The sequence below is a fragment of the Chaetodon auriga genome, chromosome 13 (assembly GCF_051107435.1).
Source record: "Chaetodon auriga isolate fChaAug3 chromosome 13, fChaAug3.hap1, whole genome shotgun sequence".
Lineage (NCBI taxonomy): Eukaryota > Metazoa > Chordata > Actinopteri > Chaetodontiformes > Chaetodontidae > Chaetodon > Chaetodon auriga.
In genome coordinates, this window is record NC_135086.1 from 2487625 (window position 1) to 2514262 (window position 26638).

General features: G+C 44.7%; 1 protein-coding gene across 1 annotated transcript in view; it reads right to left on the reverse strand.

Annotated features, from left to right (window-relative positions):
- The window catches only part of gli2a (GLI family zinc finger 2a), a 76042-nt gene that overhangs the window by 25829 nt on the left and 23575 nt on the right, over window positions 1-26638 (reverse strand). The window contains exon 3 of the mRNA XM_076747712.1: window positions 7043-7148. Coding sequence (XP_076603827.1) covers window positions 7043-7148 — 106 coding nt within the window. The remainder of the gene's footprint in view (window positions 1-7042; window positions 7149-26638) is intronic.

The following is a 26638-nucleotide window of genomic DNA, read 5'->3' on the forward strand; positions in this document are numbered from 1 at the left end:
GTTAATAAACCTTAAGGGAAGCTATGAAGGCAAATATGTCCTCCCTTCAGCAGAAATGACCAGATGAATGACTCACTGTAATGCTGTCAGTGGGGGGGGGGGGGCTTACACAGTGAGTAACAAATGGGTAAAATGTTCGGCGTCGCGGCCTCTTTTCAAAATGGAACCCAGGTTTGAGGTCACTTCACTGTCAGCTCAGTCCTTTTGCCCTCATATTTAGCGTTACTTAAATGCCTGGACTTCGCGCTCTCTCTGCGGGAATCTGTCAAAGATTACTCGCTTCACTTAAATCCGCCTCATGATCGGGAGCGATTTCTTTTGTAGGAAATGTGACCACAGTGACACTCGCGTCCACCACGACAATGCAGTAAAAAGAGCAGAATAGCTGCTTTATGAGGGGCTGGGAGCAAATGCTTTAGAGCTGACACGATGGCTGCAGAGAGCACATAAGTGTTTATATGTGTGGTTTTGATTTTTGGCAGCATGCTGGCTACACAGCATGTGTGTGTATGTGTAAGAAAAGGGCGTAAGGAATGGTTGATCTAAGAGGATGCCAGGATCACGCTAGCAGCCAACACGGCTCATTAATGTTATTCAGTTTAACGATAGTCGATGGACTTGTGATGGATCCAAAGTTTTGTATCTCTCAGACTAAAACACTACAAAATAAGACTCAAGTTCAATTTAAAATGCCTCCAGGTATGTGAACAGCAAAGAAGCTCAAATATTGAAATGATGTGTTTATGTGCTGATACACCAGAAAGGAAAAATTCAGGCACGCCAAATCATTTGATAAAGCGAGTGTGACTGGTCCAGGCTGTAGATACTGGCTGTGGCTGTGAAAGGTGGGCCTGAGACCCAGAAAAAACGCTCAGCAGAACCCGCCGTCAACCCCCATCCTCCCCTCAGAGTTTCCCTGCTCAGTCTCTCATTCACCGTCTCTGTCCGGACGCCAACCTGCTCCCGGGCCGGCCCTGCCCAGCTCAGGCCGAGCCAACCAACCCCGAGCCTCGGCCCTCGCTCCATTTCCAGTAAGCGCCTGCAGACTGCTGGCCTTGTCTGAGGGCCAACTTTCTGCCGTCAGGCCCACTCTTCCCCTACAAACAACCATAAAGAGCCCTCTGTTCTGGACAGGAGGGGAGAAGTGAGAAGAAACAGACGCTCCATACACAAAAACACGCTTCCCTCCGTCCGCTCGAAGCAGCATACAGAGAGTTTGGCAGCGCCTCCTCAGATTAGTGCTCGGGCGCGTCGCTGAAGGATACCTGGGTAAGCTGGCACTGGTTCTGGCTCTCTTTCTTATCAGAGCGAGTGACTCAAAGCTCCTCAAAGAAATCGCAAACTGGGATTCCCTGTGTTCAGCTAAAGCCTGAAGCTATAACACAATATAGTGTAGTATGTTTCCTGAATGGACAGAATATTAGAAACACCTGCTGACTGTAATGCAGGAGCCTGGTCAGCATGTTTCATCTCTACCTCCACCCTGGATTGATGCTGATTTAATAATGGATGCCAGCTTTCATTGAAGGTTCATAAAAATAGCAAATAATTCTAATTTTTTAACGGATATGACTGACATTATTTTACACTTTGCATAAGATTAATGCACATTTGGTGCATTTCTTGCAGGAGGATGGCACATGTAAGATTTAAGATTTATAAAATATGTCCAGTGTGTGTGTGTTAATAGTAATGAGAGAAAATGTCAGCTCGACGGCTCAGAGGAATCAGGCCGTGAACAAATGGGCAATAGTCTCAAGATATTTGTTGAATAATAAAAACAGACCATTCCCAACCTCATCTGTTAAAGCAAATTAAGAAATAGCTTCCAAATTAGTCTCCTGATCGTTTGTGGATAAGACAATATGAGTCATCTCACATTGCGTTACAAACAAAAATATAGCCGGAGCTTCAAGTGTGAACTTGCTTCGAAAATAAATTAATTCCATTAGAACCAACATGGCCCGTCTCCACGCTCCATCGACCAAAACCATTTTGCAACATTCTACTTTACACCTATACCCATCAACACCGGCGTGTCGACGCACATCACTCTCGCTGCGGTAAATCATGACCAACAGGGTGTTTGAGGCCTTCATAATAAGGTGAAATTTACTGCTGTTGCCTGTCGGGAGGCTACAAATAATAGTCCTGTTTGGCAGGTACCATTATTGAAGCCTTGTCGATCCACCCTTTTTCTGACAAGATGTTACTTGAAGTCTGTGTGTTTTCCACCGGCTTCAGGTTGAATGGGAAGCTCCTCTGAGCCTGTGAGGGCCTTGTCTCTTCATCAGTGGCTGCCATTTAAAGAAACTTCCATCATACCTCAACACTATGGGTGGCTACCCTGCTGAAAGGAACCGTAACAACAGTGCAAACCAAAATTCTTCATCACAAGCAAATAAAAATGCTGGAGTTTGTTCTGGTAAGGATGATACTCGAGGAGAAACTGGGATAGATAGAGCGATGGGAAGTCAGTAGATGACATGCTTTCAACGAGGTAATTGCTATTTGTCTCTGTGTTCTGCACTGTATGATTACATGCTATCTGTTGTTCCATTGTTAAAACTATGCTGTGAGAAAAGTGATTTGGACATGGTACAGCTTGTTGAGCATATGAGTAACCCTATGAGTAAGTGCATACCAGACTGCATGTACATTAGATTGCTGGCGGGGGCAGATTGCAGCATTATTAGCAGTAGATATTTCATCCTTCAAGTCTCTTTTCGCTTTCTTGCCAATGCAGTACCAATCCAACATCCCACAAAACCAAATGGTACCAATAACAAAGTTTTGGTTTACACAGAATAACGGGCTCAGAACGCTTCAAACAAAGAGTCTGTTGGATCATGAATCACCGTCTGACATTTCCTGCCTTCACATCTTCCCCGCATCAGATTTTGGGCAGCATTTGTCAATTTTTGCAACTTTCAGAAATCAACCATCCATCAATCAGGCCCACATGTGTGCAGAGGTGAGACAGAAGGCAGAGTTTGAACTGCGGACAAAGTGTGCGTTACCCCTGTTTCGATTCATCATACCTTAACTTTCCCCTGCATCTAAGTGTGGCCATTCAAAGAGACTTAAGACTAGCTCACTTCAAGCGTATCCCACCCTTAACGGTAGAATAAAAGGTATTTTTGCATCAAATAAATTCAGCCAATCTGGCTTCACTATAGTGTGAACTCACAAAGTTTGAACTGGTGTTTGTGGAAGTGACGACTTTTGAAATGATCCACCTTCACGCTGCCCATGTAACCTGTTTTAGAGGTGAGGCGTTGAAGCCACGCTCCAGCTTCAAGTTCCCTTTCTGTCTGTCTGCTGCCTCCCTGCCCTCCTGGCTGACCAACAAGTTAGAATTTGCCTCTCTGGCATTTTCCCTACTGGCTCAGGGTGGGATGAATTATGATGTGACACACTCCCTTCTGTACTTCTGGGCAGCCACGGCGATCAAGATAAATCACCACACTACCCCACAGGGGACATGCTAAGATCCTGCCTTAGTTGTTTTTGGGGCCCTGATCAGGATGCTGAGGATTTGAACACAACTTAATACTGTACTCCCTGAGAAGTGGGGGCTGTGTACAAAGGAGGGGGCCAGTAGAACTATGTCAGACGATGGGATAATATACTAAAATGAGATGGGATTATACAGAGGGTAATTATCCTTTATTTGGCTGCGCTGCTGTCACATACCATTTAGTCTTTTTTGAGCGCAAGAAAATTACGTTGAGACCGTGCGATAAAGCGTGAAGATTTCAGGCTATTGATTTGCAGCTCGGCAGTCTTTTGACTGATGGGTCCCTTGTCTTTTCAGCAGCGCATTCCTGGCTGTAACTCAGGGGAGCATCCACATTCAAACATTAGCCATGACGATGAGCCAGAGCCAACGAACAACAACACGAGATAACAACATGTCTGTCAAAACCACTGACAACCAATCGTCAGAGCATACTGCTGCAGTCAAAATATGTCCCCCCTTACCCCCCACCCTCCACTCATCCCCCCCACCCTTCCCCTTTCCATGTTAACCAAACCAAAACAATGAAGGGAAAAAACAACATCAACCCAAATGGCTGATTTGTAAACTGTATTTAATCAACACATTCCGTGCTGTGGGGCTGCGGGCCTTGAACAGGCTGATTGCCTGGTGAGCTGGACCACATCTGTTTGTGTACAGGGGCGGTGTAGGCCACAGCTCTGCCACACAAAAACCTTGGGCATATTTCAACTTTTCAGTGCTGCAATTTGCCCCCCGACTGCTTCCCAAAAAGCATAAATACGGGTTGTGGAATGAGCGGGGGATCTGTTTTTCTCATCCGTTGCGTTGTCGTTGAGGTTCTGGGAACGGAAGGCTGGATTTCGGATGCTAATTACCCGGTCAAACATGCTGGCACGGTGGCTGGCTTTCCTGGCTTGTGGGTTCTCACAGAAGATGCCCGACTCCACAATATGCAGCGGCACATAAGTGCTGTCTGTAAGTCCAAGTTCTACTGTCATCCCACAAGAGGCTCTCCCTAATGTGTTCCAGAAACAGTTCGGATATGGCACGTTTCTCCTCTCTGGAATGCTAAGTTCGTGAAAGGCAGGGAGACCACAGCCAGAAGGTTGCTACTTTTATACCCTGGATCGAGCCTTTAGAAGCGTGTTGAAAGATGCATGATGTACTCACACTGCAACCCTGGGTAAAGTATATAAATTTTGATTCACATTGCCCAGGAGACTATTTTGTCCAACCACCTGTGTTTGTTACAGCTTTTGAATGGACGTTTCAATTTAAGCACGGTAACAGCATCTGAACTCCCTTTTACCTTTAGACATGCTGCCACACATCACAAACTAGCTCATTTCCAGCACATTGGACCCATTTCTATTCTGGCTTTCCTGCAGATTTTCTGCTTCTTTAAGGCTCCACTGTATTTCAAGCGAAGTGCTTGTCAAATAGCATCAATGTTTAAATCCCACTTTCTGACAGGGCCCACTTCATGCAGCCATTGTACCCACTTTTCACGTTTACTACCAAGTATAACCAATAGGAATCAGGCAGAAAATGGGTCGCAGCCCATCATTTGGAATAGCATAGATGTAAACTTGTTCAGTGCCTGAACAACTGCAAATGTGAAAAAGTTGTAAAAAGCCTTTTGTGGCTCCAGAGGGAGCTGCACAAATTTTCATAAGCTGCCTCATGTGATGTCACTTGAGTCAGCTTTTTAGACTTTTTAAGTTGAGTGTGAAAGTGAGAATCTGGGCAGCGGAGTTAGAAAGAAGTGATCTTATGAGACCTCAGTCTTAGGCTCCTCACCTGAGGCCAGATGCTACATGAGCCACTACTAGCAACCAAATCTGAGACCTGTGGGCAGTCGAGGTGCATTGTGGGTAATGTAGGCTGAAGGTTTTATCGAGGACGAATCTACCGAGTCTACTGAATGTGTTACAGGAGTGCAATGTTAAATCACTGGAGTACTCCTTCAACAGTTTCTACTGTATGCAAGGGAATAAACCACTAATGCCAAACAGCTGGAAGTTTCTTCTATTTAATTGAACATCATATATTGATAAAAAACATAAAAGGAAATGTTCTCTTGCATTGTCAGACAGGGAGCAAGGTAATGATAAAGCAGTGAGGACTGCAGGATCTGCATTATGACAGCTGTGACAGAATGACCCGCAGCCCTCATTATGTTACACGCAAACAGCGATGACGGGCGCTCCATGTGGACTTAGCCCGATCCTTCAGACAGGAAGCACAGCCCTGACAGTGCTGCCGCCGAGCACCATGCTCCATTTCGCCGGGACGACACACAGTAATTAGGTGAATTTGGCGCATGCTGGGGAAAAGACAGCTATATCAAGGTCTTGATGAATTAGTGGGAGCACTCCGTCAGAGTCACGTCACATTAATCAAAACAAACTGGGTGCGCAGCCCCCCCCCCCCTTCTCCGCCGTTGCAGGTGATGAATAGCTCTGCCTGCTCTGTGTATCACCTGATCTTGCTGAATTTAAATGTAACAGCACCGTTCTCACAAAACCTCTATTGATCTTACTCCTGGGTTCCCTTCCTGGATTCGAATATTTTAGATAAGCAGAGGAAGGCCTGACAACGTTAGGAGGGCCGGACTTTTGAAGCCACATTAATAAAGTCTGAAAAGAAACGAGTGTCTCTTTGTAGGTCAGCTCAGGATACTTTGAAACCCAAAGCACACAACTGGACTGTTTGTCTGGACCAATCTGCTGCGTGATGTGGATGTGTGATATATTTTCTGACATTACTCTACTTTGATAGCCAATTCTAATGATTTTCATATGGATTTCACTGTGAGCGTTAGCTCTGCCAGTTCGACTTCAGTGAAGCATCTATGCTCCAACATTGTCTTTCTCCTTGCTTCCTCTCAGCCAGGCTGTTCTACTAGAGACCATGTTTCTTGGCAGAGCTCCTCATTTCTGTGTTAGGAGAGGAGATAGGAGAGGAAATGTTAACAGTCTGTTGTATTGTGCTAATGTGGCTTGTCTCTCTTCATCTCTGTCTCCGTCTTGCTCGGTGTGTCTTGTCTGGCTTTGATGTATTTGAACTTGGCTCCGTCACTGAAGCTCAGGGAAACCAATAGGAGGGAGTTGTTGTTGAATTCTCTGAGATAGAAAGCAATGAAACGTGACAGCTGACCTTCACGAGTTACAGTGAGCCACCTTTGCTTTACCAATGTTATTTGTTCACCCCTGTAAATAACAACTTTATCACCAAATTTAAAGTGGAATAACTGACTGTTTAACATAAAATCTGCTTGTTTTTTAGCCGTAATCGCCAACAGACGAGTGGTCTGTCTGCTGCTGATGAGAGGATCTTATGTAAAAAGCAACCAGACCAGTTTGAAGGGTGAAAATATGAGTAGTATTTTAGGATTTTGGAGCTCTGACTCAGAGCTTTTAAACTTGGCTGACTGCAGTGATGCTTTTGTGCACAGCAGCACTTGGTCATGATAATGTTTGAGGACAGCTCATCTGTGAATGTCACCATGATTATTTCCTGATGTTTAAGGACACTCACCCATGCATGGTGTGGAGTGGGTGTGGCTCATAATGGTATCGCCCCTCGTGGTGCCTCATGTCGATCGGGATGGGCGTGTGAAACGTGGGGAAGAGGTGGTGGGCGCCTGTGAGCACAGAGAACAGAGAGAGGTCACGAATAAGCAACAGAACACAGTGAAACAAATCAAGTGAGTGAGGAGACGTGTCTGAAAGCTGGCCGAACAAGAGGAGGACTGAAATAACGTAGAAGAAGGAAAACGGTTCCTGACTCGAGCCTGCAACACAGCATGAGATGCAACTGTACCATTTTACAGTTCCCGTAATCCAGCAGTAATTGAAACCTTGTACACTGTCTGTGGCTTTTGCCCTGAGAGCTGTGTGTTCATTAATGGCTCTCTCTATCCGATGAGACCAAAGCAGAGTTTACACAACAATGAATGTGTTTTTATGTGTCAAACAAAGAATGCACGAATCCACAATTTCCTGCCATAAATGGTCTGATGGCTTGAGGGAAGTCTCATTAAGACAACACAGCCGATCTTCATTAATTACTGTCATCACAAGCGCTGAGAAGGAGACATTATTGTCTCGATTGGAGGAGGAGGAGAGCTCTAATCGCAGACAGAAGGCCCACCAATTCTCTCCTGTTTTGCATGTTTGATGCAGGGAAATAAACCAAAAACAGAAACCTAAAATGAGCACACTCAGTTGTGTTTGCGTGCGCTGTGTGTGTGCTGTACTGTGGAGAGGACAGAGACAAATGCAGATCCCTCGGGTTGAGCCCGGCTCGCCATTAGGATTCTTTGGCTGTACGGTCCAGTAAAGCTGGCATGACCTGAGAGCAGAGACCACCAAGGTTAAAGGTCAAAGCTCAGTGAGAGCAGATCATTATCTCCATCTGAGAGGACCAGTGGGACTGGGAGAAATGGGTGCGTCTTTTCACACCAGTCTAATGCTAATATGCCATGAGCAAACATACTGAGGATCTTTAAGTCCCGAGCACATGCCGGACTTAACGGACAGCATAATGCAGCAAAATGAGCGTTTCCACAGCACTAACTCAGTCTGTACATGCTCAGTGTTCACCCTCTGTTTCAGTTTCTTCCCCAACAGCTTCATTAAATTATTATTCCCAATAAATTCCACTTTGCAGTTTTTCCAATCGCTGTTAAGCTACTATCAATGAAACCTGACACTTCCTGCTAATTTTTCACATTAAAATTCTGCCAAGAACGGGATCGATTACGCACATTCAGCCCCTGGACGGCTTTTAATGTGAAGCATCTGTGCAGGAAGTGTTGTGTTTCACTGATGGCATTTTAACAGTTTTGAGGAGAAAGAAACTAATAAATGAAAAAAGGAGAAGTGACTGGAAATAATTTGGAAATAAAAAAAAAACATTATTAAGAATATGAGAAACAGAGTGAGGAGAGTGTACATGATACTGGATTTATCAAGAAAACAGGTGAATACGGACGAGGGCAAACAGATATTAATTATTTGCTTTCTGCTTTACTGCATGAAAACGTTATTTTTGGAGGAGAAGGTGTTTTATATGTCATGTTCTGATATGTAGAATCTGCATTTAAAGTCCTGTGTTTGTCATCCAAAGGATTTTCTTTTCAATGTTTGCATTTTTGAAACACCTTCCTGTTTGAGATGTGCCTTAGGGGTCCGAACTCGCTCGAGCAAACGCTGTGAAAACAAGGCGTAACAGGACTCTGTGCCTGCGGGCTGTGGCTGAATGCTGGATGTTGTTTTTAGGTGATGCCGGTTACAAAGACAGACATTACTGCTACTTAACCCTGATTGAGCCTTTTGTTATTGTGATTGAGGTAATCATCGTGACGTTGTACCGTCTTGTTCTTAGTTAATTCTGATGGGATTACACATGACGGGGAGAAGAGAGTTCCCTGAAGGCAGCGCTGAACTGTGAAACATTGACTGGTGTGGAATTTGTCAAAGAACAAGCATTAGCAAACAATGATTGTTTTCCTTTTGAAAACTCGGCTTGCTTTACCGACACACCTCCGTCAGGACTGAAATCAGTCGATCAAGAGAAGAATTTCGGGCAATTCGTTAATTCCTGTTTCGTGACCATGAAGTTTTTGCCAAACTAGCAAACAGTTTCCTGACAAGATTCAGTCTGTCTAGAAAAGTAAAAGAAGAACATATTAACCATAAAAACACACGATTTTTAAAGTTTATCTCAGTTAAATTTTAAAGTGTATCTTTAAAACATGCTTGGATCATTTCTGGGGGAATTTGTACTTTGGACGATTTTCACAGCAGGAAAATTAATGAACACCCTGAATTTTTACAAATCACCGGATGCCTCCAGGTAAAATAAAGTGAAAACCTTCCACCGCACACACAGAATAGTGAAACCAAAGTGAGCTGTATGAATCCGCCTGGTGTCTCCTCGTCTCTGAGCTCAGACAGCCAAGGGCTCTGTGTTTCTGTCAAGATCTATGCCGCTGGATCTCAGCCAGAGACCCTCCCTTGCTTTTGTGCGTGAGACGGGCGGCCAATTCCGAGTCAACTTGTGTGCTACAAAGCCAAAAGAGGCACCCAGTAAATGAGCGAGAGGGAGTGAGAGCTGAGAAAAGGAGTTTGTGCTTTGTTTCACAAGTGGAGCCAGAAGTTCAGGCTTTGTCTGAGAGGTGCCCCCTGCTTGTGCTGCCTGGCACATCTCTGGTGGAGAGGATGGGAAGGGCACGGGACGGGAGGCCGGACTGTGACAAAGACTGCCAGCTTGAGCTGGAAGTCAGAGCGGCACAGGAGCTTCTTTTCGGCGGATCAGAGAGTTGATCAATTAAACCGTCAAACCTGGGCTCTATTCGTAGTTTCTTGAGCACGTTTTTCCTCAGTAATGAGCACACTGTGATGTATTTATAAAACATGGCAGTTAATTCATCTGAAAAAAACCCATGATTTTTGTTGAAATTGCCATTAATGAATGTTCAGTCCAATAGTGAAAACACAAACACACTAAAATAAATAGAACCCAGCAGAAGCCCCAGAGGCTGATGCCCCTGCCCCCTCCCAGCTTGGGGCTGCTGGATGTGGGGGTGATAAGGGCTGAACAGGCCCTTCCATCACCCAGACAGCTGCATTGTTTCCTGGGCTGCAGGGACAGCTACAGACAGGTACATGGCTGGGACGATTCACACGCTGCAGTTTCTTGATTTACCTCTGGTCTCCTTTGGGTGTGTTTGCATGCAGGGTATTCCACCCCGGGCCTCATGCCGTCTATCCACAACAGAGCGGAGGACTTTTAGGACCAACACTGTCTCAACTTTCAGAGACCGAGGAGTAAATGGTCACTGTGATAACTTTGCAGAGTTGTAAAATCCTGTCTTACAGCGCTATGAACCGCTCTGCAGTGTTTTTGAGTCTGATAAATCTCCTAAATCACAGATTTACTGCACAAACTGAACTTCCTGAAAGGTATTTCATCATCTGGCCTGAAACAACACACCCTCACTGACGGAGCCCTTTGCATATTTTCAATGCGGGGCTATTTTGGATCTGAGCAACTGAGGAAAAGCTTGATATCATTAGAATAACTGGACACAGATCTTGTTATCTAGAAAAGGTCAAGATAATTATATAAACTATTAGCAAAGGTCCATTTTGTAAAACACGGCAAGGGCTCGACGTGCACCGTGCACGGTGTGTCGAGGGGCTTTTGTGTTGGCATAATCCAACATCATGAATCAATCCAACCCACAGAAACCTTTAACTGGTGGTCAATTTCAGGCACCATATCTGCTGCGATCTCTCATAACGTGTTTGTTTTAAGACTGAACAGATCTTTGCCCCCTAGCCCCCATAATAAGGCTCCAGACGTGCCAAACATCCTGCCAAGCAGCAGGGTTAGAACCCCACATCTCCTCCTTTTTACTTTGCATCTTAAATACCCGGTTTGATCTCTCACTAAAGACAATGCCAGGTGTTTGGTGTTAACAAAGGCCCCTTCGAGTCTCATGACTCAGAGAAAGAAGAAGGAAAAGAACTCTTTCATTAGGTCCAAATGAAGGCCAAGATCAGGACCACGCTGAAGTGGAGAGTGGAGTGGGCTCATGTCTTCGAGGAAGTACTCAAAGATAATAATAATGCCCTGAGAGGCCAAGCCAGGCCAGGAATAATTTCGGGAAAAAAAGCCTTTGTCGTGCTTTGAGAGAAAGGAGCAGAGGGAGAGACAGAGAGCAGTGAGGAGCAGAGGAGGAGGAGAGGTGGGGGTGCTCAATTCAGACAGGAAATTCCAGCAGAAAAAGTTGGCCTGCGTCCTAACTACACAACGCTGTGCCAACGGCTAAGCACAAATACTCATGTGCATGCATACACACTCACACACTCACAATTACACACACAGACACTGATTTGTTCTGCAGTTCGCTCTCAGTAAGCAACCATCAAGAGCGACTGAGACAAACACAAACGTGTAACTTTGAGGTCGGACAGAAATGCCTTTCTTCAACACACACACGCACAAAACACACTACGGCAAGTGTTATGCCCAAGGTTAATAAAAAGTGTATGTTTAGCCTAATCCGGGAATCCTGCGCTACACACACAACATGAGACCTGCAGGTTTAGTTCGCAAGACGTCGCTTCCTCTAGGGCAGTACATGGGCGAGTGATGGCGACAGAGGGATTAGAGGCTTACAGGAGAGCACGGAACCACTGCCATCTATGAAAGGAAGTCTTAACAGAGTGGCTCTTTACTTTTAACAGCCCTCAGGGAGGGTAAAATGATACCTTTTTTATTGATAGGGGGATTTTGGGCAGAAGGTAAGTGGATTACACCAATGGTCTCCGTAATGACACGAGATGGTTTGAGCGGAAATTCATTAGTCCCTGTGAACTCCTGCAAAGTCTGTGTATGTTATGATGTACACATCAAACACTCACTCCCTGGGAAGACTAACACAGTTGTTTTCCAGAGGTTTTGAGTGAGCACCGTGAAGAGGACATGGTGCTGGAAGCTTGTAACTTCTTTATAGCACATTATGAAATCAGGTGTTTAGATTTCAAATATACCAACGTCCACTGGTGAGTACATGAACAAGTTCTTTTACAGCAGGTCTTGCTTTTAGTGAGGTACCAAAGCTCAGGTAGTGTGCTGGACATTTGGTGGTAGTTAAGTCCAATAACCACAACCACTTTAGCTTTGTTTTGGTCTCCACCAAGTTCTGAGAAATTAGCTATTGGCTCCACACTGTCCACCAGCTTGTTGCGCTCTTTGTCTGTGCTGTTTGGTGCTGTAAAGGTAGTGTACACCAGAGCTTCCTGCTACCAGAAACCAGGTTAATGACAGCAGAGAAACTGAAGTCAAGGGAAAAACCAAAACAATAAGCTGAAAGACGCTGAAAGAGAGTTTGACTGCTGCAGCTTTGGACACTTTCAAATAATACCCAGGTCTTCTTGGGTTGGTTTGTGATGAACTGTGTGCACATGAGCAAGTGTGAGATTAAAATCTCGGGTTGCTATGAGGGCCTCGTGCCTGTGTTTACATCTTGTTGCCATGGTGCCCTGATCCATCCTACCCCATCCCCTGCAGATGTGTTGTATCGTCTCACAGGGGCTGTTGTGTGGCTGCCCGGGCCTCTGCTGCCTCCGTTCCTGTCCCGGCCTGTTTACAGATCCTACTCAGACCCAGCTGGCCTCTTTCCGCTGTGATCAGTCTCTGTCAAATGTAAGCCTGCCTCGGCCAATCACTCCTTAGTCTCAGAGTCAACCCCACGAACCCACCACCAGTACGATCCATCACCTGGGCTACAAGGTGCTGCACCACCTCTCCTAATTGTTCTAAAGACTGAGTGCTACCAAGACCTTATCTCACCTGGGTTGCCATTAGCTGGTGGTACTAACGTCCATTCAGTGTAAAATAGGTGTCAAGGGAAGCAGTAAGGCATCAGGAGACTCTTGCTTTTGTCAGATGCTTGCAACTCCAAAAAAATTCCACTACATTTGTAGTTCTTTTTCCAAAAACTCACCAGCTAAATTTTATGATCTCAGCCAACTGAGACCCACGCTCAATTAAACTGACAAAAATCAGGGTTTTCAAGTTGGAAGTGTTGGTATAATCACTGGTGTCCAGCAGCAGCACCTGGGGATCATTGCCTAATGACCGCCATGCATCACCTGGCTGAGAGTTGGGCGTTTAGCGGTGCTGGGTGTATCCTTCATGTGGGAGCGTGTGATGTTAGCATACAGGTAGCTTGGCTTAGCGAGCCTCTCCTTGTGGCAGGCCTCTCTGTGAAGACTGATGAGGTGTCAGGATAATCAGCTTCCCGTGCAGACTTTTGATTTATTGTCTGGCCCCTTCAGAGCACAGGTGTGGGCCTGATCAACTAATTAATGCACCGGGTTTGTTAGTGTTGCGGCGATGGTAAGAATAAGCTGGTGGTCAAATCAGGAGGAGGAAAGAAAAAAATGGGCTAAACTTTGGTCCCCGTTGAGCAGTGGCCATTGTGCTGTAAATAAACACTGAGTGGAATGATAGCTGGACTATTGAGGTGCCACTTTCATGTTTCCTGCTATTCCAACTAATACATAAATACATAAAAAAATGCAGTTTATATGCGTCTTCATCAATCTGTTACTCATTCTCTCAGGTCTGAACAGTTTCTGGCAAGTGTAAATGCACCGATGGAGCCAAATTACTTCAAACGGCGGGAACTCAGTGCTTTCCTCTGTCTTCCATGAGCCCTTTAACCTCTCAGACACAGCTGACGGAGTAGCTGCCAGTTCACACAAAGAGCGTCCTCAGCGCCCTATGACGGCATCCTCAGCGCAAGCTCAGCACTCCCCCTCCCCGACTTGTAAACAGGGCTTTTTTCTTTAAAGGAAAGAAGGGAAAGGCAGAGGAAATGCCCAAAACAGCACACAATGTGTGGGAGAAGGAGGCAGTGTGCATCAATCTAAAGCCGTCTCAGCTGGGGGTCACCCTGAGGTGAGGCGCCCCCCGGGGAGACTCGGCCAGGAGGCTGGGGAGTATCTCCTGTACGGACCTGGTCTGGTCTCCATCAAACTGCTGCACTGAATCCGTTAGATGTGTCTGTGGTCTCAAAGCATGATACATGTTCTCCCTTTCCGACGCTGAAGACACCAATAAGATGCAGATGGACCAAGGTTTAAAAAGGCCAGAGGTAAATTCTTCTTGAGGAACCTTTAAAATAATTAATGCTCCTAAAAAATGTTTATAACCATCAGCGTGGAGCTTTTATTAAATAAACAACTGATATCCATTAGTTTCATAGTGACATTAATAGCAGCAAAGTTTACAGCAGCTCCAAAAACATGTGGCCCGTTTCAGACTTAACTGCAGGACACAGCGGACATCCCTCCACTCTCCCTTCACCTGTGTTTGCATTACAAAGCAGAGCAATTCTTGGTATTTTAAAAGTCTGCTGACAGGTGAGAATAAACTATTAAAAACATTTGGTCCACCATATTGCTGCATTAAGCCGTGAACCTAGCAGAGTTTCATGCTCTGTACGCACCATCTAGGATGAGGCGTACTTACATGTGTTTACATTCAGCAACAGTTGAATCAAAGGTCGACTCGCACTAAATTACTGTAAACATCCTCTGAGTGTTACTGAAGCTCGGTTAAGGGCTGATACTTTTAAAGCTGGAGACAGATTTTGAAGAAATCAAGTCCAACTCGGCTGACTGTTGGTGGCGTTCATAACACAGGGCAGAGCACCGTAAGTGCAGGCCCCTCAGCTCTCAGGTCATCTGTCCCGATAAGATAAAATGTTAAGACTGAGCTGTTTATACACACACACACACACACACACACACACACACACACACACACACACTGCAGCGGAGTCTTATAAACCCCCTTCTTGTCTGGCCTCTTTCTTCAGGGCAGGATTCAGTGTGGAAACCATCTCACTCTGGGAATTTGTTTTAAAGCACTAACAAGAAACAGCTGTGAAGCAGGTCAGAGGGCCTCCGACCAACTGCCCCCCCCCCCAGTCTGAAAATGCTGCCCTGCTCTCTTTTTTGTGAAGTGACCCTCACTTTAGGGTCTGTGTTTTACAAGGAAAAGATGGAGTTGATAGCAGTTGTTATGTGATATTTCATATTTTCAAAAGGCCGCTCAGTGAGAATGAGCCACTATTCATACAAAGGCCGTGTGTCTTGGCCGGCTCGGCCTTCCACTGTAAGCTGCTCTGGAGAGTATTATCAGCTAACACAAACACCATATCTTCTGAAAAGGTGTCTTGAATTTACTGTTTCTTGATGCTATAGAGATGTCTGTGTTTGGTTACGGTCAGTTTTGGAGAAATTGTCAAAGCCAGAAATGATGCAGAAGCACCTTTAAGGTTAACGAATTCAGAAAGGCTCCAGAATTCATCGATTAGTTTGAGGAAAAGTATTAAGGCAGACTTAAACTGACACATATCAGTAAACCCATGCAATACTGAGACACACGGCCACATTGATACACCCCGGATCTGACCGAAACACACTGAAAACCTCCGACTTAACGAGCAGGCTGACGGTCACTTAGCAAACTCTTCAGCACGTTAAATCTAGATTAAAGCAAACACAGTGCAGACCAACAGCATTGGCCAACTATGTATTCCTGCTTACTGACTGGTTTTCCATCTGAGTCAAAACTGATATCAGAGCCACACAAAAACAACAACTTTACCAATCACAGCCAGGAGCCCCACACCCACGATACACGACTGATTCATGAACTCGTTTCATTTTATAGCACTTCAACAGTGCAGTCTGTGGCTGGTTTCAAACCTTTGATGGCCACAAAGTTGAAGAGCTACGCACAAACATGTCCTACAAGTTTTAGACAGAATCAGTGATTGAAAGCACTACAAATAAAAAATAGGCAAAGACAGGTCAGAAAAGCTGCTTTTTTCCACTCACAATGGATTAGGACAGCTGAGCACTTCAGGAACAGATGAACCTGTTATATACAGGGCCTTTGTCTTTGTTGGAGTGAGGGACAGGGACAGGGACAGGGACAGGGACAGGGACATGCTGCTCATTGGTCAGTTTACCTACCTGTCTCTTGTGGTTCAGACAGGAAAACAATTAACAAGAAGGAAGAATTGAATAGAGAGACAGTGATAAGCAAGGAAAGGAAACAGAAGAAAGGAAGAGGGCATGGAGTCAACAATGGCATGAATTATTAGGGCCACGACCTCACGGATCTGCCAGGTCACAAAACATGATTTTCTCTGCTTTGGGGTGCTAGGACTGCTTACTAACGGGCCCTCAGGCAGAACAAAATCTTATATTTTATATATATGTAGTTTGTCCAGATGATGCAAAGGCTTACTCTTCTGAATATAAAACTGCACTAAATGCTTCGCCCTCTGCTGTATCACTGCTAAATGACTAATCGGTGGTTCCTTCATTGGCAGCGAGATCTCTCCTCCTCCCTGCAGCTACCTCAGGCAGTAAGGGTGGCGCTGTGAAAGCAGCCTGGAGGGCAGCTGATGTGTTTACTTGGCCTTGATGCACGTATGGAAGTCAAATAAACAAGGGGCCCTATGAGTAACACACGTCGCTTTCATCAGTGCCTCGCTGGCAGCCGGGTCAAACCGTTTAGAAAGGAGAGGGATTTGCTACATTGAAAGACAAAAGAAGCTTGATCTGTGTTAGTCCACATGCCGGTCTTCATTAGATTTCTATGCAGACAAATGGAAAAGGCCATCAGGCTGAGGGTGGAGAGCTCGGAAATGTTAGCCTGCAGGGTAAACTACACCTGAGTTTGTGTTCTCATCAAACAAAGTTTCTTCTTCTGCAAAGCCGCACTGGAAATGTGCATCTTCGACGTGCTCAGGCGTGCACACACGAATATACTGCGAACGTGGTTCCTGACAGCTGACAGCGGGGCAGCTGAAGCCTCTGAAGGCTCCAGAGACGCGAGCGAGTGGCCAGGACATTACTCAGCAACAACAAACAACAGCCCTCCAGATAAGGAATCATTTGTCACTGGAGCTGCGCTGACAAACAGCACGCATTGTGAGATAAAATTAGCTTCCCTTGTGTGACACAGAGAGAGTTGAGTCACCTCGGGGTAAGCCAGTGGGGGAATCTCCTTCATCTGACAAACACTGGTATGGATCTGGTCAGGAAGGGCGCTCAATCACACGGAAGCTGCTCTGCAGTTTTCTGTTGTAACTTTTATTCGTAAGGCTCTTTACGAGCTGCATAATAATTATCTTCTATAAATTTTATTAAAATTGGTTTAATTATGTTTATCTAATATGATCTGAAAGCCTTTTAGCACTATGAATTTCAGTTTCATCTATTAAAACATTGTTTTGATATCATTTTGTTGGCTGTCCAGTTGTTTTTCATCCCTCAGCTCTTTGTCTTTGACATTTACACACATTCGCACTGACAATCTGCCCAGTTTAACCACAGAGTTCTACTGGTGACCACTGAGCAACTCGACTGCAGCATTTGGGCTTTAATGAGCTTCTTGCTCAAAACCACATTTTCATTAACTAAACATGGAAAAATGCACCCTGACTGGCACATGATGAGGCGTATCTGATGTTTAAAGCAGGCGGCAGCATCCAAAGCCAACTGTAATTGCTAATAGGATTGCACTCTGAGTGCCATGCCTGCCCTGTTTGGAGCAAAGCCCGGAAGTCATTGAGAAGTTTTGTTCACACAATCCTCAGAGCGATCTCAACAGCATAGTTAACATTGTCAGAGGGCGGAGGGACTGGCCTTCATGTCTCTCTTCCTTTAAAATACACTGCCATGGTGGCAAAGGGGTAATGTTTATTTAAGAGAGGCTGGGCAGTCAGGCCTGGACAAACACCTTAGTGGGTCAAGTTTATGCCCATAAACACGTTTGCACCCGTGTGAACACATAAACATGCATTACTGCATTGTGATGCTGATGTGTGTCGTGACATACGTGACATCCCTTCATCGGGTTTTGGAATTGGGGCTGTGGAGAACGCTGCCATCTCCTTCAAAGCGGTACAACCATTTGCTATAAATGTTTGACTCTTTGAAGGACGTGTCTCTCCTGACAGCACAGATTTGTAAAACCGCAATTCAACTATTAAATTGGCGTCGTAATAACAGTCATAATTTCCGATAATTAGTAGACGGTGGCATTGACACAATGACGACAGACCATGCCTACGTCAACCCCCCCACAGAATGTGGACTGTACTCCATCAAAGCTAAGCAAGGCTACTGGCGATCTACCTGTCAAAGAGACTTTGATTTAATTTGGTGATTAAACAATTAAAGGTGACAGGTGAAATTACTCCTCCGAAGATGTCGAGCTTAAAGGTTATGTCACCTAACCTGTCAGCTTCCACTGCTCGTATGGAACAAGGAAAAAGAAACTGTCTCTTACATTAATCCACCGGATTCCCACTGACTCATAACACACAATCCCTCTGCATCTGGACTGCATTGTGTTCATTTGCTCTACAACTCCACAGATATACCCTTACAATGTTTCAGCGGATATGTCAAAACACGCAAACGTCAAAATAGAAGAATCCAACGCCACGTCGAGGCATACGATCAAAAAGTTAAAGGCTGCTTCGGGGGGGTCAAAGCAAATGAAAGATGGATGGAAAGGGCGATGACAGTGATACAATCAAGTAGTTGAAACGTAGCTAACGTAGCATGCAGGTTTTGATTAAAGCCTGAACTCCCTGCATCCCTGGTCCCCATGCAACCTGAAACTAAAAGAGAAGAAGGCAACGGAGCTGTAATTACAGGGAGGAGGGCCTCGTTTGTAGAAAGCACAATTTTTGTGCATGTGAAAAGAAAGTTCAGGCAAAGTTTTGCTTCATGGTTGATTGATCTTAGAGTCAGTGAGTGGACAGCTCTTATTCTCTAGAACACTGAAGGGGCACTGTTGTTCTTCTGTGGCTCTGGAGAAGCTTTGACAGGTGTGGAGAATGTGAACTTGGGCTTGAAGATGGCAAATTTATGACTGCGTTACAAAGTGGGGGCACAGTGTTTGAAAGACTTGGACTGGGACAGTCTGACATAAATGTGCCACTGAGCTGCACCGTACTGAACGCAGGATCCAGTGTTTTCACTCATATTAGGGATTGAAAGTCTGGATAACTTTGCTTCTACTGCATGGATTTGTAATACTACATCCTTGATGTCCGCCTTCAAGCCGTCGTTATTCGTGACAGAGATGTTGAAAAATGTGAATCTGCGCCATCAAACTGTAGACAATCAAAACTAAAACATATGTACGTTCTAATTACAAAATCTGTAGTGTATTATTATAACATACCCATATTTGGTGACCCATACTGAAGGATTCTGACCATAGACCTTTGTACTAAGAAGTGTGCTCTGTCATTGAGCCCATTTCTAAACTGAATTACTGCCGGAGAGCTTCCATCAACACGGCAAATGAAACATTTGGGGAATAAATTGAAGCCACTGTCAGTTAAGCATTTCTTACTCAGACTACAACAATGATGATAGCGGTGGGGTTTCATCAAACGTTGACGTTTCTGAGGGCTAAAATAAGACGCTGGAAAATGGGAGAGTTCCATACGCTATCTCAGTCTTAGTGACGGCGCAATTGAGGGGCGACATGGTGAAGCAATTACAGCGTGGACTGGTGCCAAACTCCAGGCTCCAGAGCAAATCCAGGGTAAAGTCTTGTTCACTTATCTTGACTCAATTCAAAAGGGGAAAAAAGAATTTACCCTCTGTAAATTGTCTTTACAGTCTGTTTCCAGAGCTGGATTCCATTCATCAAACCTAGAAAATGTTGTTGTGTCTTAAAGAATCCCCAAAGGGAATTTTTCAGCTTTTATGTACTAAACAAACAAACGGCTACAGACTTATCATATAATTTTTTTCATTATTTGGTTTTCCATGCAATAGAAAGGAGCAAACAAAAACCATCTGGCTCCTTAAGCTTGGAGATGGTCTTCTTAGAGTTTAGACATTGTGGCTTTTGTTTTTGTAAGGTCTTGATTAGAAAGCATTTTCCCTTCGCTTTGCTTCAAAGCTCCAATCTAAGAGCATGTTGAATCTTTAACAGTCCCTGCCTGGCTCTTGATAATGATCCACATGTGGCCCAGTCGTGATCTTCATCAACCAACTCTGGTTCTTTCTGTGGGGAAAGGGTGCCACATGCTGCCACTGTATTATTCTTAATCTTCTCCTTAAATGCACCACATTAAGAGCTTGCAACAAACACCATGTGAAGTTCACTGGATGCTGTGGTTTAGGAGAGGGGGGGTGATTCATGACTCCAGCAAAGGCTGTAAAGACAGTTGTGATTCTGGTGGCTTCGATCTCCAGCGTAGATTTTCAGAGAGGGGTTGTATTAACAGTGTGCAACCACTGGTTTCCAGCCGTCTCTCAAAATCCACCTCAACACTGCAGCTCACCCTGCATGGCTCAGGTAGCTGTGAGACGTTTTCAATCATCCACCCAAAGACTGAAGAAGCAAGAAGAGCAGTTTATGGTTCTCAGGGTGAAGCACACAAGATGCATACGACACACATGGTACATAACGCTCTACTGTCTTCAATGTGAGGCCACACACCAGCACTGACCTGCATTTTCATGAGATGCACCGTGTCAGGAAACAACACTGTCCTACTTCCCTGCATCAATGCCAGCTGACGCTCCATAAAAGCTGTGAATCTCTCACATTCCCCCTGGATTGGTGATAGCATGCCTTCTTGTGTGGTGTTGTAGGTGTCACAGTGGGTGAGAAAAAACATTTATTTGAGTAGTTCTGTGGATGTTTGTGTGCCACAGCCCCAGTGATATAAAGAAAACTTTAACACTGATGATGATGATGAGCATTAGTTATTTGTTCAAACGCCTTGTGTGACCGACAAGGACTTCTTAAGGTGATGTGAATGATGACAGTTTTCTGGAACAAAGGAGGAAGTAGCAGGATACTGATGTAGCAGAACAAAACCTCACAGGGAAGAGTTTGGGCTGGATGGATGGAGAACAAAGTGTATGATTTTGACACCGGAGACCGCTGTTCCATTCCCATTTCCTACCAAAAGTCAAATTTGGTTTGTTTTAACCCTGACCCTTTCCTGAGCCTTAACCAAGAAGAATTTCTGTCTAAATTTAACCAAAACAGCCCCATTGAGTTTCTTGTAAACAAGCTTTTATGTTCAGTACTACTCACCAAAAACGCATCGTGTGTATCACTGCGGTCTTACAAACACTGTAAAACATTTGCAGCACAGATTCTTTAAGTCTTTTAAATCCTGCATTGTTTACTAGCTTGCAGTCTTCTTCTTCCCTGTCTTTGTTGATGCAATGCTGCACATCTCGGTGTGTTGCTGCCACCTGTAGATCAGTGGAACAGTGTGAAACCATCGGCAGGACTGTGTGCACACACGTCCTTGTACACATGCACAAGAGAAACATAACAGGACCCACTCGTAGAGTTACTAGAAGGCTAAAATTCCAGAGGACCCTTTAATTAAAAGGATTAGTTAGAGACGAGGGACCATATGAATTCCAGCATGTGCATCTAGGAAGCCAGCGTAGGTCTAGAATGACGGAGAGACGGAGCAGGAGGGCAGCCATGATTAAGTGTTTCTTCTGTACAAAGACTCTATTTAAAGCAAACCACTGTGCCATAGGGCCTATAGAAACGGAGCTCTGTTTCGAAAGCGATAGGCCAGCCCAAGCCATCCGATCTCCCCCTGTCAGACCGCCACTTGTCAGCTCCTATTAGAGCCAGCGGTTGCCTCTGCTTACATGTGGTACCCATCACCCCAGACCATGAGGTAGCAATCCTGTTTGGCTGCCGCAGCGCCTTGGCCCCAGGGACGCTCGGTTCACTCAGTCCTGGAATCACCTCAGGTTATATGTGCCATGTTATGACAGCCTAATGGTGCTAGTAACTGTATGGCAGTAGAGTGAGGAGGGAAGGAAGGAGGAGGGGTAGAGAAAGTTAGAGAGTGAAAGAGAAAGACAGAGGTTAATAAGCATACAGATGCTGGTCCTTCCCAAAGATCAGAGGTGGAGCCATGTCTATATTACATATATAAGCATGGGTGGAGGACAGAGTAAAAGAAAGATGGTGCTACATTAGCATCTTTGAAAGAAACAGTGAATTATTTGCATTAAATGCTTGGAAATCTTTAACTAAAATGAGGCTCAAGAATATCTTAAAATGTTAAAACACAGGCTTCTAGACCTAAAAGTGTTTTAATTAAATCTCTCCAAAGTTGAATCAGAACACAACTTGTAGCTCTGAATGGTAAAATCCAGCTCAGGAGTTATTTTATGAAGGAAAATATTCCTCAGCCAATCTTTGCTGAACGCGAGCCCACAGAACCCCCCTGTTCCTTCTCCCGCTGCAGACTCCTGACACTGATGAGGGCAACACAAACTGCCAGTGTGTAAAACATATCGAGTTACCAGCGTGCAACAAAGGCAACAGTTAAGCTGAAGCTCTTTCACAAACTCTTTACCATAAAAAGCACCACAAGACACTATTAATAAATATTCATAACTGGGCTCGTTTTGCGAGCTGCTGTGAGTGCCTGCCCTGTGTGTGGAGAGGTGAGTCCCCCAAACCAAAACCTTTTATTATTGTTGTTACTCCATCTGCCACACAGCCGAGATCTGGGGCAATTACACTGTCTCCACAGCTATGACAAGCTGCCGAAGCTAAACACTAGCCGGTCAGGAAAACACACGCACACACACAGATAAATACACACGGCTCATTTCACAAAATCACAAGCTGCCTAATATTGACTTAACTTAATGCACACCTGCAAAAACAGCAGTATTACAGCTTCCCCTGCATGGCTGAGTACTCCAACAATGACATAAAATGCCTCACAAGACACTAAATAAAGCTTTTCTCCTCACTTTTTGGCAACAAGAACAAAAAATAACTTTGATGGCTTCATGTTCTGAATGACCTGATTCAACAAAATGCCAGATCTCCTGGGATGGTCCCATTTGTGCAGATGCTTTAATGGATTAGGAACAGCTGGAAAAGTGTGAAGCATGAAGCAATGATGTGAACCGCTTTGCTCGACACTGGAACAATATTTGTTTTAGGGTTGTAACTAACGTTTATTTTCATCATTGTCTAATCCACAGATTGCTTTCTTGGTGAAATGTCTGGACCACAAAAAGTCCAAAAATGGCCATCACAGTTTCACCAAGGTGACATCCTCAAAATTGTTTGTTTTGTGTGATGAAGAGTTCAAAACCTGAGTAGATTCAGTTTATGGCCACATGAAACCCAACTAGTACCAGAGTTTTTCCTAAATAATATGAGCGTCTGGAGAAAAAAAATGGACTTCCATGAATGTTTTCGGCTCTTGTTACTTCAAATTAAAGTGCATTCAAAAGAAGTGAACCCCAAACACATTTATTCGTACTGAATACACAGCTTAATAACTTGCTGATGGATACTTTTGCCGTATCCATTTATTTGACTGAACATACCTCTTGGAACATTTATAACTTGGGTCAATATTTGCTCATGTCTGTCTTTACGGCTCACTGTGCAGGCACCCGCACGGGATGTGAGTTGTTATGAGATGGCTTTTGCGTTAAACGTTCCAAAGGTGGGGAAGATTTTATGAAGTGATTTTCAGTTTGCAGAGGGGAAGGGTCCACAGGGTTTTGGCAGCTTGTGCCAACCCCCGTCGTCCTTTGCGCCCAGACGCCTATAAGTCTCCACCAGTAGAGCCGGTCTGGCCTCACGGAAGGAAATATTAGCTGCAGCGGAGCGCTAATTGGCAAGCACCCAGACACCCCACAAGTGCTAATGAACAGGCAAAGTAGCCACAGCAAAGAGGGAGTGAGAGATCCAGATCGAGGCTGGAGAAGAGGGGGTCCAAACCTCGCGGAGGCTCTCCGTGAGCCCTCGCCCTCTGTCCGGGGCTTAGGGCTACTTCCTCCTCTATAATTAAGGGGTTATCCCCCTGCACAATGGAGAAATTAAACTGTAAAACCTCGCAAGGTAAATTACTGCTTTTCCTGGGAGTTAGAGGAAGTGTCTTGATATGTAAACAATACCCCCTCTTCAGCTGAGTACCCTCTCCCGCTCTCTCTCTCTCTTCCTCTCACTCACCCCCTCCCTCCCCCCCGCCTCCCTCTTTGTTCCGTGGGAATTTCAGATGGGCCAGATTCTCTCTAAGACTACAACTCTGCTGAATAAAGAGGATTTACAGTACCTTTATTGCTGAAGCATCTCAGACCTGTTCTGCCAAAGCCAACACTCGGAGAATGTGCTCTGCACTCATGCAAAAAGCATGCACAGACAAACACACACCTCACCAGCTTCAGCTGAGCTGCACATGCTACAACACTTTTTTTTTTTTTTTTTGCATTTCTCATTGCTGACAAATAAATATGGCTGTTATGATATGCTTCTAGGAATTAAATTGCCTGTGTGCTTACTGAAGAAGCACCATGCCACAACACGCCACACAGCTAAATCTCTTACCTTGACATTTAAAGCCTACCTTATAATCTCTGATAAGACAACGATCTGGAGACAGGCTGCATTAAGCCACCAGGGTCAAGAGGTGATTGTGAGGCTATATATCCACAGTAAGCCAGCTAAATTTGAAGATGCTGTCCGCACTAGGATTTTCAGGTTGCTATCATAAAGCTCTCTGTCCACACTGAAAAGCCCGACCAATAGGAAGACTGCTAAATCTCCTTTTCTTTTCCTTCCTTTTTTCAGCAAACAACAGAACTGTGCATCACAGCCAACATGTGGCAATAGAAAAATGTGAGCTGAGTGTGCATGGAAGGTCAAAACCGGCAGAAAAAGATGTGTTTTTACACTTAAGATGGACTTACAGTCGTGCATTAAGGGGTTGTGGTGTATCTATGGCGTAGACGATGACAATGTAATTATGGCTTCAGTAAGAAACACAGAGGATCTTCCTACTGTTGCCTGTGTATCACAAAGCGTTGGATCACATACAATACATTCATTTAGTGTTGCGGTGGCGCTATGAAAACCTATGCGGCAGGTATCTGAGGCCGCAGTAAACCCCTCGTGTCAAATATAAATACAGATTTAGTGTCGATGTACGCTTCGAGGGTGTTACTGTGTGCACTGTGAAGGTGTGTGAATGTCAGTGTGAGGCTGAAACTAATTATAGTTGTCATTATTGAGTAATCTGTTCTGAAAAATGCCCATCTGGAAATCTAATCTGAAAATCACCAACACCGTTTCCCAGAGCCGAGGTGTCCTCATATCGCCGCCTTGTTTGTTTTTGACTGATTTAAAACGATAAAAAACAGGAAAAGGAGGAAATTCTGACATTTGAGCAGCTAAAACCAGAGAATGTTTCTTGGGACATTAAGTGCGGAAAAGTGGAATTTCTACGGTCTCCATTCAGCAAATCGTTGGACACGCTCAAAACGCAGGATGATGGTGGTCAAGCTGACAAACGGTCTGCTTGCAGTACTGTGCAGATCCGCGTCTGCTGTGAACATGTCTGTATTCGCTGCTGCAAGGGGGACGACCCTGCTGCTCTTTGAAGCCGGAGCCAAAATTTCTCAGGCTTAGCTAACACCGTTGGGGAAATCACCTGGCAAACAAAACACAACAGGCTTACACGCTATGCTAACACACACACAGGCTTTCATTCAACCAACCCTTTTCATTCTTAGACTGTTTATTAGACTGCCGCCTCCTTCCACTTACGTAATGAAGCTAAAGCAAAGCGATGAACCTTGGAGGGTAATTATATCTTCATAGAACAAAACTTTAATTCAGCACTTACGGATGTTTATTTGACAGTAAAGGGTTTGAGGGTGTTTTCATTGTTTGAATCTACGAATGAATGGATGCTTTGAACGCCACAGGCGTGAAAGTCTAACTTGTCTAACGCTTTGTTCATCTGCACCTGGACCAAAATATCTGCTGAAGAGGCTTCTTGTTTCTATTATCACTCGGTTCACATGTTCTCTTTGCTTTCATGACACATCTTTACACATCCTCACCAGTTCTTTAACTGTGTTTTTCTATCTCCTCTGCAGTGCTTTTGCCACCACCTTCACGGTCTGAATTGTGCTGAGGCCATGTGAGCTAAAAATTCCCCTCCAAAGCACTTCAGGACAAATGTGATGTTTGGGTAAGTGAAGATTCAAATCTCAGACATCCTGTTTCTAGAAACGTACTGGCTTTGGACGTTCTTCCATACCAAAAAAAAACTACCCTGCCAACCCCTGCCAGGAGTAGCATTCAATCATCTGTTGCTACCCAGCTGTTACAGAACGACTGTCTTTATTCCTGTTTCTCCCGGCATACTTCCTGCAGCTGTATGATGAATGACATTACAAATCAGTTTTCCATATGGCAGCATTTTATTTGCTTTTTTTTTGCGAGGGGCCATGACAACCATGCAATGGCCTTATGACAGGATTTGCTCTGATTACAGAGCAGTGTAACTAATAGTAGCGCAGGCCCAAAGCACTTTCTCACAAAGAATATGACACTGTAGCAAATGGATGCTTATGGCTGGCAGAAAATCTGTTTTTTATCCTGCAGCAAAGACTGGCACAAGAGGAACTGTGCAGGAAAACCGGCCTGCAGTTGGAATTCCTCTATTCTGCGTCAACATAAATTCACCCAAAG